At 46.3% G+C, this 17,657-nt stretch overlaps 1 protein-coding gene across 1 annotated transcript in view; it reads left to right on the forward strand.

The window, feature by feature from the left end:
• Window positions 1-779: 779 nt before the first annotated feature.
• CDHR3 (cadherin related family member 3) overlaps window positions 780-17,657 on the forward strand; it is a 65,811-nt gene continuing 48,933 nt past the window's right edge. The window contains exons 1-3 of the mRNA XM_058725373.1: window positions 780-917; window positions 9,818-10,020; window positions 15,998-16,163. Of these exons, the coding sequence (XP_058581356.1) occupies window positions 872-917; window positions 9,818-10,020; window positions 15,998-16,163 (415 nt within the window). The 5' untranslated portion in view covers window positions 780-871. The remainder of the gene's footprint in view (window positions 918-9,817; window positions 10,021-15,997; window positions 16,164-17,657) is intronic.

Here is a 17,657-nt window from a genome sequence, read left to right on the forward strand (position 1 = left end):
TGGGCCACATCACTCCCAGTGGGCGGAAGTCTGCCTCACTACTCCAGTAATCTTCGTCCACAAACCACGTTGAGGGCTAGAGGGACGGTGGTTATGGATGCAGTCAAAGGGCCAGGTCTATTGCAGCCAGTCTGCCTTGAGAAGGGTCTGGTCCCAACTCAGAGCCCTACTCATCAATTCAGGGCAGGAGAAAAAGTCCCACTTCACTACCCTGCCTCCAAGGATGACAAGATGCCCAGGGAGCCTGGGTGGCTCAATTAAGTGTCTGACTTTGGCTCAGGTCATGATCTCGTGGTTTGTGAATTTGATGAGTTGGAGCCCCATGTCGGGCTCTGCACTGACAGCAAGGAGCCTGCTTGGGATTCTCTCTTCCTCTCTCTCTGTACCTCCCCTGCTTGCCCTCTCTCTCAAAATAAAAAGAAAAATTTTTAAATTTTTAAAATTAAAAAAGAAAAAGAATGATAAGACATCTGGTTATAGGGCGGCTGAGACTATCATGGATGTCTATGCTTATGCCCAGCTTTTAGCATCATCTCTATGTCTCTGCTTTCTTTGCTCTTTCCACTTCTCTTTTGGGCTCTCTGTCAAGACACACAGTGGGTGTAGAATTTTAAGAGGGACTCTGAGCTCACCAGGGCCGGCTGGTTGGCTTCTTGGGTAACCATGCGGTCACAGAAGCAGGTAATCAAAGAACAAACAGTCCTGTGGTGTTTAGTATCCCCAAGCTACCACCAAAGCCTGTTTGCTTTCTCACATGGCAACAAAGCCAGGAAGGGAAGATGAGTGGCATTTGGAATAAATGTTGGGTCTCAGGCGGGATTCAGCTACTGGGTAATATCCTGGAAGTGCATACAGAAGTGAACTATCCAGTATGCAAGGGGCAGTTTTTCTCCTGGTTCTCCTGGATGCCATGTCAGGTAGGAACTCCATTTTGTCCCTTGTTTGGGCTGCTCTCTGTTTGCATGATACCACTGAGTGATAACGTCCCCGAGGAGGAAATTGCATCTGGGAGGTCTTGCTCAATTGTGGGCTCATTGGCACTGGCGAACGAGATAATGCAATGACGGGGAGCCCGAGGAGGCTGGGCAGGTGCTCTGGGAAGGGTGCGCACCAAAAGAAGCTACAGTCTAGTCTCCAGTCTAGACTAAAGTCTAGTCTTTGTGCAGACTTCATTTTCTCCCCTTGGTAACTGGCCTGTGCCTGTCCTTCCAGGGTGTAAGGTTGGAAGAATGGTTTTCACTACAGAGCTTTGTGGGTATGTCAAGTCAGTCTTTGTGGAGACTCTGGCCTTTCTCTGGAGTCTTGTGGGGGCAACTTGAAGTTGGCAGATCATCCTATGGGAAAACTGAGGTATCAAGGGGCCATTGTCTTAGTCTTGAGCAAAGACAATGTCTTCGGATGAAGCACGAAGGATTGAACCTACTGCTTCTTGTAGTCCCTCTTCCTTATTCAAGAGCTTCAAGAATCCCGGGTGATCTCTTTAATGTTGTCAGCTTGGATTATGGAAATTGAGCTTTTTAAATTAAATCTTATTTTTGAATAGGTAGTATATGCAGAATGTGTGGAATTCAATCATGTGAAATTTGCAGATTAATTTAGGGATAATTTACATATTTGATGAGTTATGCAAGAACACACTGAGAGGAGTGGCAAATGCTTAGTAAATGGTAGTGCTTATTACGTATGACGTGAGCCTTCCTGTTCAACTGTTCTAGACACTTGTTTAAGTCTTTGTTTTCCTCCAGATTATTTTAAGATTTCCTTCACAGGGATCTTGCACATTCTGATTATGATTATGTTTCCTTCTAGTTCTTCTTTTCCTTCTCCTTTTTCTGTATTTGTGGAAGGAATCTTATCTTCCCTTGTATGTTTTAACTGATTGTTGTACAATGGATCGAACCCTACTAATGACGTATCTCATTATTTGTAATGGTTTTCCAGGTGACTCTCACGCATTTTCTAGGTTTTGAAAATAATCTACAGTTATATTCTTCCTTGCCTATTTTTCTATTTTGTATTTATTTCTCTTATCTAATTACCAGGCCTGTACCTTCAGGCTGTTGTTAAACAATGATAAGTGGGGTGCTTGGGTGGTTCAGTCAGTTAAGTGTCTGACTCTTGATTTCAGCTCAGGTCATGATCTCATGACACTGGACACCACATCAGGCTCTGCACCGACAGCTCGGGGCCTACTTGGGATATTCTCTCTCTCTCTCTCCCTCTCTCCCTCTTTCTCTGCCCTTCCCTGCTTGTGCTCTCTCTCTCTCTCAAAATAAATAAACTTAAAAAAAAAAAGAGTGTACATTCTTGTCTTATTCCCCATTAAGGATGATGTTAACTTTCGGCGTGAAACAGAAATGTTTTACATGTTAAGGAGATAACTTTTATTCTTTTTTCAGGTATTTATTTCTAAATCAAAATAGTTTTTAAATCAAATGCTTTTTCCAGATTTATGGAAATGACCATTTACCTTTCCTTTTGGTCTTTTAATAACATAAATAAATGACTGGGTTTCCTCTAATTGAACCCTCTTGAATCTTGGGCTTTTCTACTTGGTAGAGGGACTGTGAGGCTGGGTCTTGAGCAGCTCAGACTCTCACTTGAAGTAAACATTTGAGATTTTCCCAGAAATATAGGCTTCTAGGACCACAATCATTTGAGTTAAGAGGTGACATTGCCATTGAGGAAAGAGTGAATTTAGTAAGAACCCAATGTCTCATAGTGGATATGATCATTTGGAACCTTATTATTGGATGTGTGAAAGGGACAGATCACAAAGGTTTGCAATAAATACTTGAAATTTCTTATCAAAACCACACTCAACCCCCACCCCACCCCCATCTCCAAAAGACCATGCACTGTACCACGCTTTTGCTTCCAAAGGGAAAATCTTGGTTTTTGGAAGGTCTGCTGTGATGCAGACTATTTCCCTCTCACCTTCTTTTGTGAGTCTGAGAACCCAATTCTTATCCTCCCTCTCAAACACTAGAGTCACATGGGGGGGGGGGCAGCCACACTGGCACCTGCTTTCAGGGTGTTGGAAGCAGGCATCACCATAATAATCTCAAACAATATCCTCTTTCCTCTCATTTGGTCTAACTTCTCTGCATCCTCTAACACCCAAGTCAAGCTCCACCTCCTCCAGAGAGCCCACCTGGATTGCCCCGACTCCTGGTGGGTACTCTTCCCACTGTACCGTGGAGCTCCTCTTGCCCACACGTGGGATGTATGCCAAGGTTTGAACACAGTGCCCCACACGAAATGAGTGCTTAACAAAAGGTAGTATGAGTTATTCTAGAATTCATCCGTTATGTTTCTGTCGTGTTTCCTCAAGGGGAATGTCAGCCCTGCAATAACAGGTTTTGTATCTTACTGCTCTGTGGTCCCCGCATGTCACATACATATATAAGGGATCCAATAAATATTTGTTTTCATGGATCATCATCCCTTTCTGGGTCTTCCCCCCCCCCCCCACCCCACACACGCATTTACTGATACCTTCCCCTACAACACAGAAATTTAGATCAGATGCCTGCTTGTACTGTCATTTAAATTAGCTTCTGTCCTTCCCACCCCCTGTTAAGATGAGAGAAATCAAACAGTTTCTCTTCAGGATGCTACAGATGTTACAGTGTCACACTCCGCAATGGTTTACAGAGGAAAGCCCCACGAGAACATAAAGCAGACAAACCTCCCAAGCACGCCGGTGGAAAAGAGTTGAGATGAAACAGTCTTCGGGTTCTATCAGTACCAAAGGACCACGTGCCATTCCTGAAGCTGGAGGACTTAGCAAGGGTTCCTCTGCGTATTCAAATCCACTGCCCGCTGAAAGTTGTCTACATTTTGAGAAAGTTCTTCGAGGGAAGTAATATTTGTATTACTCTCTTGGGGATTAAAAATTCCAGGGTGTTTAATGAAAGAAGGGTTCCTTGGTAGCTGGAAGATCCACATGAACATGAAAAAGGTACCAGTGCCATTGACTTGATTCTTCTCTGCAGAGCACCAGGCATGAGGCTAGCTCATGTCTCTCTAGGAAGACCCCCCAGGCTGGCCATTGCTCCTGATCTTGTGCTAGGCAGTGCTAGGAAGTCAAAAAGAGGACCAAGGCTCACTGTCTCAGGATCCTTGAGGAACTGGGTGCAACCTTTCGTTATTAATGCTCTCATCATTTCAAAAGGCAGGAACATGGAGCCCATCCCCTGAAAGTCTTTCTGTTGGCTGATCAATCTGATATATGGGAACCAACAAACATTGTAAAAGGCTTCTACTTCTTCTGTAACATCACTTTCCTGTGTAGAGTCAACCTCAGAGGAACAAAAGGTGTTCCTCCTCTCGGCACTCCCCCTACCTCCTTCCCATGGCAATCTGGTTGTCTTCATCTCTCAAGTTCAAGAACTTAGTATCTGGAATCCATCTGTATTTCCACCCCCATGGAATTGGAAGAGGTTTGCCAGAAACCAGCCCTTCTCGGGCCAGCACCAGAGGGTTGCTCTGAGACACACACATCTTTCTCCTGCTACTTATGGCCCAGTGTAATTTCCAGAATCGCGAGTAGAGTCACCATCTTTTCTTCTGTGTCTTATTCAGGGCTCCCTGCTATTATTAGCCTTGCTTGGCATGGATCAGCTCCCCAAAGAAGACAGGTGAGAATCCCACCTAAAGAGGTATACATCTTGGAAATTAAAGGCACAGGAAGACATTGCATATACTGAAACAATATTCTATAATGCTTGATGGTTTGGCGAGTATATGCGTTTTCAGTGTATGGTATCTTTGCTGTGAGAGTGAAATCTAGTAGGCCTGGAATTATCCTGAGTTGCTTCACTGAAGTTCCTGCACAAAACTGACCTCTGCTCAAGGCAAGAAGCACACTGATTAACGGTGCCGCTCCCACAGGTCCTGGGAGTTTCCGAATTATTTGTATGGGCCTGCAAGCATTGTTTATTGACAACAGTAAGATTGATGATTTGCACCTGGCTTGGAAGGCCCTGTTGTGGAAGCTGGTTATATAACAAGATGGTGCCTACATGACCAACAGAATAGAAAAATGTCCAGTGGAGACTCTATTTGGGGTTCCCAGGTTGTGAGGTATCATTAGATACGTCAGTGGTCTCTGATCTGAGCAAGTGCATTCTGTTATGACCCTTAGGGAAAACAGGATGAAAAAAACTGGTGCCTGGCCTCTCTGATCCTCAAGGCATGAGGCCACCTTTAGTCCTGGTGCAGATATTCACTTAATGTTGTTGCTATACTGCCTCCTTTTTCTGTAATCAACTGTAGATTTGCAAGCGTTCTCTCTCAGGTTCTAGGAGTCTTGTTTAGCAATTGAACTCTGTTTAATGGCTACCATTAGTGCAGCACCATAGCCCTGAGAGATAGAAGCGGACAGAGGGCCCCAGAGAAGTTAAGGGACCAGCCCAAGGTCACACGTTAAGTAGTGGCAAAGCTCAAACTTGAAGCAAGAGCTCCGATTCCAAATCTCATTCTTTTTTCACAACACTCCTTGATCTCTCTCCCTACCATTTTGATTAGCTAGTGGAGAGAAAGAAAAGGTACTTACTGAGTGACGGTCTCAGGCAAGGACTGCCCTGTATTGAAATCACACTGTGAGAGCAGCTGCGTTCCTGGAGGGAGAAGATGGCATCACCCACGCTTCCTGAACCACACGGTCACTTTGGTGTCGGAGGCCCAGGGTGGCCAGCTTCTTCCCCCACAACTGAGGCTGCAGAGGCCTTAATTATTCCAACACGGCTTCCAGGAGGAGGCCTTGTTGGTCCATATCTGGCAAGGCAGCGCTTTCGCTCATTTCGAAACAAGTGAGCACATCATCCATCCAGATCCCAACCCCAAGCAAGATGTTTCAGTGGGCTCGGTGACTGATAATAAATCTTCTGCGTGTTCTTTCTTTTTCAAAGTGTACGCTTCAAGCAATTCTAATTTGATCCTTAATTAAGATGCATGTGTAAGTCAAATTCCATTAAAGCCTCTTTCTTGCTCAGACCGCCAGAGAAAGTTTGGAAGACCAGTTTCAGAAGGCAAGCGCGTGGTGTCTTAGGGAGAGCCTTTCCTTGGCTTCTAACCTTCCCTCTGTCCTTCCCCCTTCAAAATATCTCCCTCACTACCTTGTAAAATATGACCATTCACGGAGGAGTATGAAAGCTCTACAAATAGGAGGGGGCAGTGTGCGGCTGTGCAAAGAGGCTTGTGCTTGGAGTCAGGTGCCTGGGATTGGAAGGCTGGTTCTTTCATGGAATTAGTTTCCAGAACCCAGGCCTTATCAAAGTTAAAATGAACATAACAAGATCAGTGGAAACACTCTTTGCAAAGCAAACTAAATGATATCAGTGGGAGATATTTGAAGAGCACGGCTTGACCGGCCTTCTCAGTTCATCAAAGGAGTCGCGCCAAGGTTGGTGGCCATGGTAAGCTGCCTGTTCAGGGCAAGGCTGTGGAAAGCCCCGAGTGGCACCTAGCAAGCCTCTCACACCCTGAGCCCATGTCAGGCTAATACCCCAGCACGATTCCTTATGCTGTTCCCCCAAACAGCCTCTTACAGATTGCATCGCCACATCTAACATCTGGGTGGAGGGGCCAATTTCTTACCAGGCCCCAGCACCATCATGATGCATGGTGCCTTATGTGCATGGTCACCCGATGGGCACGTGACAGACGGTCTGTAGTTGGTATGTACCATCTGTCATCTAGAAGATCCAGAGGCAGTGATCCAGGCCTGCCACAACCCCTTACTGAGTGCGATCACAGATGTGCAGAATGGTGATGGTAATACCTACATGGCAGGATTGTGTTTAGAACAGCTGAGATCAGGCAGGAAAGCCTACACAATGCCTGACGAGTTACGAGCTTAGAAAAAGCAAGTGGTTACTTGTTTTCAGTCTATTCATTTGGGCACACCCTAACTGCAGGCTGCTCTGGAGAAAAACCGAGGGAGTTCTAGCTTTGCTTAAATACGAGCAGAAGTTTCCTTCCTCTTGACTGGAGAGGCCCAGGTTACTGGGGTGAGTGGGAAGGAGCAGGCGAAGGTGGGGGGTGGGGTCCCTTGAAATTGGCAACCTTTCATTTTACTTATTAGGACTACCCTTGTCTTGCTGAACAGAGGAAACACTGGTGAACAGCTGGGGATGGGGAGGGGGGCCCTGGTGATTTTCCACTGTGGGAAAAGAGAGCAAGAGGGAATTATGCCTAAAATAACTTAAGCACCAAAGCAATTGATTAATTTGCTCATTTAAAAAAACTATTTTTGGGGGCGCCTGGGTGGCTCAGTCAGTTAAGCGTCCGACTTCAGCTCAGGTCATGATCTCACGGTTCATGAGTTCAAGCCCCGCGTCAGGCATCTGTGCTGATGGCTCAGAGCCTGGAGCCTGTTTCAGATTCTGTGTCTCCCTCTCTCTCTGACCCTCCCCCGTTCATACTCTGTCTCTCTCTGTCTCAAAAATAAATAAACGTTAAAAAAAAATTTTTTTTTAAATAAAAAAACTATTTTTGGGAACTCTTTGCCTCTAAATATTCCAAGTTTACTATTTTGCTCTCCATTTTTAAGAGGAGGGGAGGGGCAGAGAGAGAGAGAGAGAGAGAGAATCTTAAGCAGGCTCCATGACCTGACCCTGACCCCTGACCCCTGGGGTCATGACCTGAGCCTAAATCAAGAGTTGGGACGCTCAAGGAACTGAGCCATTTAGGTACTCCTTGCTCCGAATTTTTATTACAAGAATGCTATAATATTAAAGTCATTTTGACAGATTTAAAAAAAAATCTATCCGTAACCATGTTACCCTAAACCTCAGCAGTTTTTTCTGAGCCCTTGCACAGTCCTTGTCCATAAAACTGGCTAATCCTGCAATCAAAAATAACTTGTGTACAATGTATTTTAGTCTCTAAACTAAGATGATTTTAGATTTATTTTTTAATTTTTTTAATGTTTATTTATTTTTGAGAGAGAGAGAGAGAGAGAGAGGGAGAGAGACAGTGTGAGTGGGGAAGAAAGAGAGAGGGAGACACAGAATCCAAAGCAGGCTCCAGGCTCTGAGCTGTCAGCACAGAGTCTGACACGGGGCTCGAACTCACAAACCGTGAGATCATGACCTGAGCCGAAGTCGGACACTTAACCGACTGAGCCACCCAGGCACCCCAATGATTTTAGATTTATGAAAGCTTGTATCAGTATGGTTATATTTCCATTTTTCCTACATTTGCATCTACTTCTCTGAAGCCCCGCCCCCAATTTTGAAATAAAAACATTCTCTTACAAAAGCCAGCATTTTTCCATGGCTGGTTTGTTTCTAGAAGTTGTACACCTTTTGGTAGGACTGATCCTCTTACTGCCCCCTGTACTTCCTCCCAGAATTCCAGGTGGTTCGTCTCCCAGGGCTAAAGGTGGCCACGATCAGGAAGCTGGCTAACAAGTAGGGCTTCAGCATAAAGTTTGGTTCTGTTACTTGTTATTATTCAGCTCAGTTTCCTCATCTGTAAAATGGTGACATTAATGCCTATGCGAGAGGATTGTTTCGAGGAGTAAATGAGAGAAAGGATTTTACCTTATGCACTTATTTGGCAACTGGAGAAGTGTACTGAGTTCCTAGAGCTGTCACAGTAAACTACCACACAGTGGATGGCTTAGAACAACAGGAACTGAAATGCCGATGGTTCAGGAGGTCAGAGGTCTGAGGTCAAGGTGGGGACAGGGTTGGTTGCTTCTAGAAACTCTGAAGAAGATCTGTTCCATGTGTGCTTCCTAGCTTTTGGTGCTTGCTTGCTTCTCCTTGGCTTGTAGATGCATTAGTTCAATTCCTGCCTCTAGCATAACATGCTTTTCTTCCTCCTGTGTCTCTGTGTTCTGTCCTCTTCTTATAAGGACATCATTTGGTGGGTCAGGGCCCTCCCTAATCTGGAATGATCTCCTCTTAACCAGTTAATCTGCAAAGACTCTATTTCCAAATCAGGTACATCCTGAGGTTCTGAGTGAACGTGGGTTTTTTTGGGGCAGGACAATTTTCACCTCCCCCCGCCCCGCCTCACACACACACCCTGAGTAAGCATCACCATGGAAGCATGAAAGAGCAGGAGCTGTTGGTCTCCTCTATATTGGCAAGATCTTGCAGAGTATCGAGGAGACCTAAGAATGTCCCAGGATTTTCCTGGAAGAAGCATACTTTCTCTTAAATTGTCAAAGTCCCTGTCTGACGTGCAGTCCAAGGCAATGCACGCGCCTTCACTGAGTCTCATGTTTTCTTGTCTGTGAAATGGGAGTTAATGTATCAATCAAGATGTACTCATTGACCCTCTCTGCATGATGCCCCCAGCATCCAACGATAACAAACAATTGTCCTGGAGATTACTTACAGATGTAAGGAGATCTAACATGATTTTGGGGCTTGCCAATCATGATCGCCCCATTTTTGATGACCTCTGAATCAAACACTGACACAGACGAGGCAAATAAACTCTTGTAAACTACCTGAGTCATGATGGGACTAGGTCCTTCAAGTGAATGTCCGTCTCCAAAGGCATCATGTTTCTGTTTCTCTAGCCCTTCACAAAGAAAAGAGAAGGGGTGCGGGGAGACAAGAGAAACGCGGCAGCTTTATTTACAGAATGACAAAAGCAGATTTCATGGTTGTTTTGTGGTGGTTTTCTTGGCTCCCAGAAGATCTCAGATTTCCATTTCCAGTCCTGGCAAGAGTGACCAGGTTCCATCGTTGCCCCGAGCTACGAGTTGAAACCATAGAGCGAGCTGTTAAGTCCTTTTTCCCAGCACAAGGCTTTATGTTCATGTTGTTTTGCATCCTTCTTAAACCCACAGGGAGAGAAGGACTACGCCTAATCCATTTGCCTGCTACAAGCAACGTGGCTGAGAATTCTCCACCTGAGACTTCAGTGCACAAGTTTTCTGTGAATTTATCAGCATCGCTGGCACCTGTGACCCCAGGGTTTCCGCTGATCATCAACTCAAGCCCTCTCACTGATGCCTTCAAAGTGAACTGGCTGTCAGGCACCGACTTTGAGGCAAGAACATCCCACTCCCAGGGGGAGTTGTCCACAAAGAGGGGTCCTGAAGCTGAGGGTGGATGGGATTCCAGATCAGTGATCATTTCCTCCTCTTTCCCTGGTTCAATCTCTCCTCTAGTAAGATCCACAAGGGCTGTTTGGGGCACCGTAAAGCCCTCTGTGCTAGATGCCCCAGAGCACTTGGGACCTTCTTTCTTCACTCAATCCAGTGCAGTGACCAAATGCCCAATTTATTACAAATAAAAGTCTTGTTTCTTATTGCCAACCGCCCTTACATGATATCAGGCGTTAGAAGTGTACTGACAGTAACTAAATTCTTTGGGTGGCATAGTTTGGGTATTTGTCTCCTCAAAAGCCAGGCGCTGATGAACTTGTGTCCGGTGATGCTGCTTTTCTCGAATTCTGTGATTTTTCAGAAGGAAATCTATGAGGAGACTTATTTAATATGGAAGAACACACCCTTCATAGAAATCCAAGTCTAAATGGGCAGCTGTGCTGTGTGACTGTTTCCTCGTGGATAATTTAGACTCAGTAATTCACATTCAAGAGCCATGACTTGAGGGCCAGAGCGCAGGAACACGGTGTTTCTCAGCACCCCATTCAGGAGGTCTTCACCTCAGTATCCAGTGTACATTCCCGGGCCCCAGATGCTGGTTCTGTGACTCACCTGCCCTGTCTGCCTGGCCCTTGACATCTGGTTCATCTTCCACAGCTGCTGTTCATCTGTTCCTATAAGCCCTGCCAATTGCTTGCACTTACACAGCATGCGGTATTGGCTGGACACTGTGGGACCTGTTCTACATGTGTTTACTCTTGTAATCTTCCAACAACCCAATGATTTTATTTATATTACTAGCCCTTTTTACAGATGCAGGAAACCGAAGCAAAATTTAACAGAGATATGAGATACCTTGCCCTGGGTTGCACAGCTCTCAGGTAGCTGAGCCGAAGCTAGAACCCAGGTAGCCTGACTTCATATCTCTGACTAGTCTTATATACAGCTTCATTGAGATATAACGTGTACATCATAGAAGTCACCCATTTAAAATGTACAATTCAGGGGGCACCTGGGTGGCTCAGTGGGTTAAGTGTCTGACTTTGGCTCAGGTTATGATTTCATGGTTCGTGACATCGAGCCCCGCATTGGGCTCTGTGATGACAGCTCGGAGCCTGGAGCCTGCTTTGGATTCTGTGTCTCCCTCTCTCTCTTCCCCTCCCCCGCTCTGTCTGTCTCTCAAAAATAAATGTTTAAAAAAATAAAAATAAAAAATAATATGTACAATTCGGTGGTTTTTAGCGTTTCACAGACCACCACCACAATCTAATTTCAGAACATCCCATCACGCCCAATTGAACCCCTAGTCTATCGGCAGTCACTCCCCTTTTCCTATTTCCCCCAGTCGCTGGCACCCACTAATCTCCTTTCTGTCTTAACGGATTTGCCTATTCTGGACATTGTCTCTGAATAGATTTGCATTGTACGTGGTCTTTAATGACCGGCCAGTTTCCCTGAAGCAAAAAAGTTTCATGGGTCACCCATGTTGTATCGTGTGTCAGTACTTCATTCCTTTTCGTGACTGAATCGTATTCTACCATCTGGACAGACCACATTTTGCCCATCTGTTCATCAACTGACAGACATCTGGGTTGTTCCCACTAAGAGCTCCCTCCCTTAGCCTCGATAGTCTACTGCCTTTAATGATGATGGTGACCGTGCTGCTTCAGATATGCATCCTGATCTCTTGATGTTACTACTGACACTGATATTATCACTGTTTAAAGTGCTTTATTGCTGGGGCACTTGGGTGACTCAGTTGGTTGAGCATCCAACTCTTAATTTCAGCTCAGGGCATGATCTGAGGGTGGTGGGATCGAGCCCTGCATTGGGCTCTCTGCTGAGTGTGGAGCCTTAAGTACCCCCTGCTTGCATTCTCTCTTTAAAAAAAAAAAATCAAACAAATAAAAGTAAAATGCTTTATTCCAGTTCAGAACTAAGATCATAAAGAGATGGCAAGTTTAACTGAATTATCTGAGATCACATAGCCATTAAAGATGAAATAAGCACTTAACTCAGGTCACCTGACCACCAATCTTAGGCTTTTTTTCTTACATTGCCATGCACATTGTTGCTGTTTTGGCAAGCCCCCAAATCAGGTGGAAATACCTACCTTTTCCATGTTTGATGGGATTCACACAGGGCTACCAGTCAAGGAAGAATTCCATCCTATTCCTGAACTCTAGAAATGGCAATTTTATTAGCACCTCAACTGATGTGGGCTCCAGTGTTCAGGGGACTGTCCCAGCCCTGGTGCCCTCCTGGACTCTGTGCCAGCACTAGGACCAGCCACGCATTCATAAGTCCTGAAGCTATTCTTAAGAATTGGTTGCTTCTCGGGGCACCTGGGTGGCGCAGTCGGTTAAGCGTCCGACTTCAGCCAGGTCACGATCTCGCGGTCTGTGAGTTCGAGCCCCGCGTCAGGCTCTGGGCTGATGGCTCGGAGCCTGGAGCCTGTTTCCGATTCTGTGTCTCCCTCTCTCTCTGCCCCTCCCCCGTTCATGCTCTGTCTCTCTCTGTCCCAAAAATAAATAAAAAACGTTGGAAAAAAAAAAAAAAGAATTGGTTGCTTCTCCCCAGAAACCACCCAATGACATCAACTATCGCCTCCAAAAAGATCTTATTCTCAGGGTGCCTGGGTGGCTCAGTCAGTTAAGCGTCTGACTCTTGACTTTGGCTCAGGTCATGATCTCATGGCTCATGAGATCCAGCCCTGTGTCGGGCTCTGTGCTGACAGTGTAGAGCCTGCTTGGGTTTCTCTTCCTCCCCATCTCTCTGCCTTTCCCCCATGCATGCTCTCTTTCTCTCAAAATAAATAAACATTAAAAAAAATCCTTTTCTCCTACCCCAAATGTTCATAAGAGCTACCACCACAGTAGAACCTGACTCCTCCTTGGGCTGACTGGACAGTCTGCAGGAGAAGTCCAATGGTGAGGTTTTTGGGTCTCTGGTCCAGAGGTCTGGCTACCGTTGGCCTTGGGACTTCATTGTACAGGGCTTTCAGAGGGTGACCTCTGAATCACGCCAGAGCTCAGGCCTCTCTACTTTCAAACACAGCTGCTGAGACTTCTGGGGACAGGGGGCAGGCAAGGAGGATTTGTGACAATGATCTAATGATAACAACTCATGTGTATGGCGCATTTATCATATACCAGGAATCCCCCTAAATTTTTTGTGAATTCATTGATGTAATACTCACAATAGGACCATGAGTGCTGTACTACCATTATTTACATGTTAGAGGTGGGGCACAGAGGCATGGAGAGGCCAAGCAGTGTGCCCAGGTTCACTTAGCTAGTTGGTGGCCAACTTGAGACTTGGGATCTGGCAAGCTGGCCCAAGAACCCTAGCTCACAGTCCCTACTCTGCGCTGGCCCACTATTGCCCAGCAAGAGAGATGTCAGAGCCCCATTTGGCCACATGTGGCCAATTGTTAGTCATGGAGTTTTCTCCCATAACAGCAGCAAGAAGGATAACTCTGAGAGGCACCTGGGTGGCTCAGTTAGTTAAGAGTCCGACTTCGGCTCAAGTCATCATCTCACGGTTCATGAGTTCGAGCTCCACGTTGGGGTCTGTGCTGATGGCTCAGAGCCTGGAGCCTGCTTTGGATTCTGTGTCTCCCTCTCTTTCTACTCTTTCCCCACTTGTTCTCTCTCTCTGTCTCTCTCTCACCTCTCTCTCAAAAATAAATAAACATTAAAAAGAAGAAGAAGAAGGATAGTTCTGAGAAGCCGGGCAGGCATGCAAGCATTGCTCTGAGGTCGTGTGGAGGCCTGCACCTGCCCCTCTTTCTCTCTCAGCCAGACTCTCCTATTTCCTCACCCACTGTCACCAGCAAATTTGTTGAGCTTTGACCAGAATGACCTCAGACTTAACATACCTGAGGCCAAACATTGTCTTTCATCCTAACTCGGCAGCCAGATTGCCTGCAACCAAATGGAGGCTCCACTGCTCCCAGCAATGACCTTTGGAGCACCTTCCCCTCCCTGGCCTACTCTCCTTACCCGTGAAACACGGGGAACCTTCACCAACCTGCGGTTGTTGCCACGACTTAATAAGATACTCGGCAAAATGGCTTGGCAAGAGCCCGGCACGTAAACACTTAATAAATGCTGGTAGCAACAGCAAAAACAACTCCCCCATTTGTGTTGGTAGCAACCCAGTTCCTCTAACTCCAAAATGTAGTATTTTGGGCTCTTTCTTTGACTGTATTGTTTCCTTCCTCTGGGGAATCAGAGCTAGTTCCCAAGGACACGGAGCTGTCAGTAGGTAATATTGTGGTAAAAGATCTGCTCAAGCTTGGGGTTCAGGAGATGCCTCCGGGCTTAGCAGGAAGCTCGGGTCTAAATCAAGGAAACAGAATGGGTCATGACAGAGGGAGCTGCTCTGGGGGACAAATGCTCACTGCACGGTTTCTGGCTCTCATTTGCTGGGTGCTTGCTCAGTGTTAAACAGTGATCTAAGTGTTCCATGGCTTCACTCATTTCATCCTTACAACAACCCTCTAAAGTAGATGCTCTTAATGTCCCCATTTTACAGATGGGGAAATGGAGGCACAGATAGGTTAAGGAATGGGAAGGCTGGGCTTTAAAGCCAGTCAGCCTGGCTCCAGAGTCTATGCTCTGGACGCCTCGCTTATGCTGCCTCTCTCCTTACAGGCATCAGACGCAGAGACAGGTCATCTCCACATACGTGGGCGCCAGGCTGACCCCTGCTCACAGTAGTGACAAGACTACATCTTTGTCTCTCTCAGCCCTCCTCCACACTTTCTCCCTCCACTGCATGTACTCATTCCCATCTGTGGCTGTCTTCACTCAACCAGCCCAGATCTGCAGCCCAGATCTTGCAAAGTCAAACATGAAACCCATAGCCTCCTTCATGAAGCCTTCCCTGGCTAAACACGGCTCACAATGAACTCTGCCCCCTATTCTTTGTTATAATATCCTGTCTTATACCTCACCTGTTTAACTAGGGCGAGGATTATTTACCTACTTATAATCATGTGGAAGCAAAATCAGGGAAAGGTACAGGACTTCCCCAAGGTCACACAAAAGTTCAGCCATGAAAGCGAGATTGGAACTAAGTGCTCTCCTCACAACAGGATACTGAATGCCTGCCTGGCCCCATTCGTATCAACAACCAAAAGGTTCCATTAGGATAATTAAGACATTTATGAAATGTCCGAAAGGACTCTGGGCACTCTGTGGTCTGAGCTGGTGGCAGGAGTGTGCATGTAGACATGAGAGGTCACCAGCTGGCCTCCAGTTAGCCTCAGCAGAACCCTCCCATCATGGACTTCCCAGGTTCCTGCTGATGATTCTGGTGATGTCTCTCTATCCCTGGTTCTTGGTATCCCTCCCACATTTCCAAAACATAATTCAGAGGACAAGTTTCCAATAGTGGAAGGATGTGTGGAAATGTACAAAAACACTAACAGGGTGTTGATGTAAGTATATATTGTTCCTTATTTCTGCAAATGTATCCTTCCCTTGTTCACTCTTGGACATGGCCTTGGGAAAGTTAGCATGGCGTGCTATGCCAAGATGCAACTTAACAGCAATCACAGGAAAGTACAGTGTCAGAAAACCTAACTACACTCAGGGTAGACTTGCCTAGGCGCCAACCTCAAGTAGTGACAGGCAGGGTTTTAACTCCTGGCTTTCCATCTCCAGTGGATGGAATCAGGATGTCACCTAAATGTTTTTCTTTCCCAGGAAAAGTGGCATCACATGCAGGAGCCCCTTTAGCGGAGTGTCATGGGGCTTCTGTTGGACAGACTAAGGAAAAACAACCCCTTCCTTTGACAGTGAGGGAAAGGATGCTGTTGTTTCCTTCCTAGTAACATCCCTTTGCAAAATGCATGCATACCAAACATATCTTCTTCCACAGGGTTACTAAGAATTCTGCATTTGCTTTTAGGTTGTCACCAGTGGGAAGGAACAACTAGACTTTGAAATGGAACCAAACATATTTGAGTTGCAGATTTATGTTAAGGATGATGTTGGTGTCACTGACCTACAGATCCTGACCGTCCAGGTAACAGATGTGAACGAGCCGCCTGAGTTTCAAGGCAACTTGGCAAAAGGTAAGATACACTGGGGTGTGCGGTATGGCCAGACGGTGGCACAGGGGAGGACCCTGGGGGGCTGAGCAAAGCAGACAAGTAAGTAAACAAGCAGCTGTTTCCCTGGAAAAGGCATCTGCTTAATGAGCAGGGAATAAATGAAATGTCCTCCAGCACAGGACTCCCAATAATGATGCCCAACGATTTACAAAGCCCCTCACCTCTGTCACTTCTCTTGGGAATGTCTCAGACCTGGGGAGGAAACTGAGGCTCTGGGACCTCGAGTGGGTCATTCTGGAGGAAGCTGGGACGAGCCCATCAGAGACTCATCACCGTGTGCTGCGGTCATTGACTCGCTTGTTAATCCTCCCCATGGAGGCCTGGAGGGCAGTGTGTGACTGTCTGCTGCAGAGCAGGGACAATATAAAGGACTGGAGCATAGGGTAACTTCCTGCATAATCTTGCCCATGCTCATGCCTTTGAATGCCATCCATACTGACAACCTCCATTTTAGTCCAGTCTTCTCCTCTGAACTCCTGACTCAAACATCTAGCCATCTTACCCAATATCTCCATCTGCCATGTCTAGTAGGCATCTGGGATACTGTGAGGTGACTTTTGGAATGTCCCCAGGTCACCCAAACCTAAGTAGGTTGGCCAGTGGAGCCAACCATGTGATTAGAAGGTTGCAACTCTGACTCCCATCCTCCATTTTGTCCCCACCTCTGTGGAGGGAAGGGGGATGGAGACTGAGCTCAATCACCAATGGCCAATGATGTAATCAGCCATGCCTTTGTAATCAAGCCTCCATAAAACCACAAAAGGGTGGGATTGGCAAAGCTTCCAGGTTGGTGAACAAACTCTCTCTTCCTGGAGAGTGGTGTACCCAGAGAGCATAGACGCTCTGTGCCCTTTTCCCCATATCATACCCTATGCATCTCTTATATCTATCTGTTCTTGAGTTATAGCCTTTTGCAATAAGCCAGTAATCTAGTAAGTAAAATATTTCCGAGTCATGTGATCCCCTCTAGCAAATTCACCAAACCCCAAGAGGGGATGGTGGGAAACTCAGACTTACAGCTTGTGGGTCAGAAGCACAGATGACAACCTGAACTGGAAATTGACATCTGAAGTGGCGGGGGGTGGGGTGGGGGTGGGGGTAGTGGTGGACATGTCTCGTGGGACTGAGTTCTTGGCCTGTGGAATCTGAATGCTGTCTCTGGGTAGATAGTATCAGAATTGAGTCGAATTGTAGAACTGCCAGCTAGTGTCAGAGGATTGCTTGGTGGTATACAAAATCTGCCCCACATTGGAATCGGTGTTATAACGTGACATTTCCAACTTGACATGCCCCCAAACCAAACCCTCAGCTCCCACTCCACTCCCGACCCCCCCCACCCCCCAAAATCTGCTTCTTCTGTCTTTCCCCTCTTAGCTAATGGCACCTCCAGCATTCCAGTTGCTTGGACCAAAACTTCAAAGTCAGCCATGACTCCTCTCTCCTTCATACCCAACA

Source organism: Neofelis nebulosa, chromosome 4 (genome assembly GCF_028018385.1).
Source record: "Neofelis nebulosa isolate mNeoNeb1 chromosome 4, mNeoNeb1.pri, whole genome shotgun sequence".
NCBI classification, from domain to species: domain Eukaryota; kingdom Metazoa; phylum Chordata; class Mammalia; order Carnivora; family Felidae; genus Neofelis; species Neofelis nebulosa.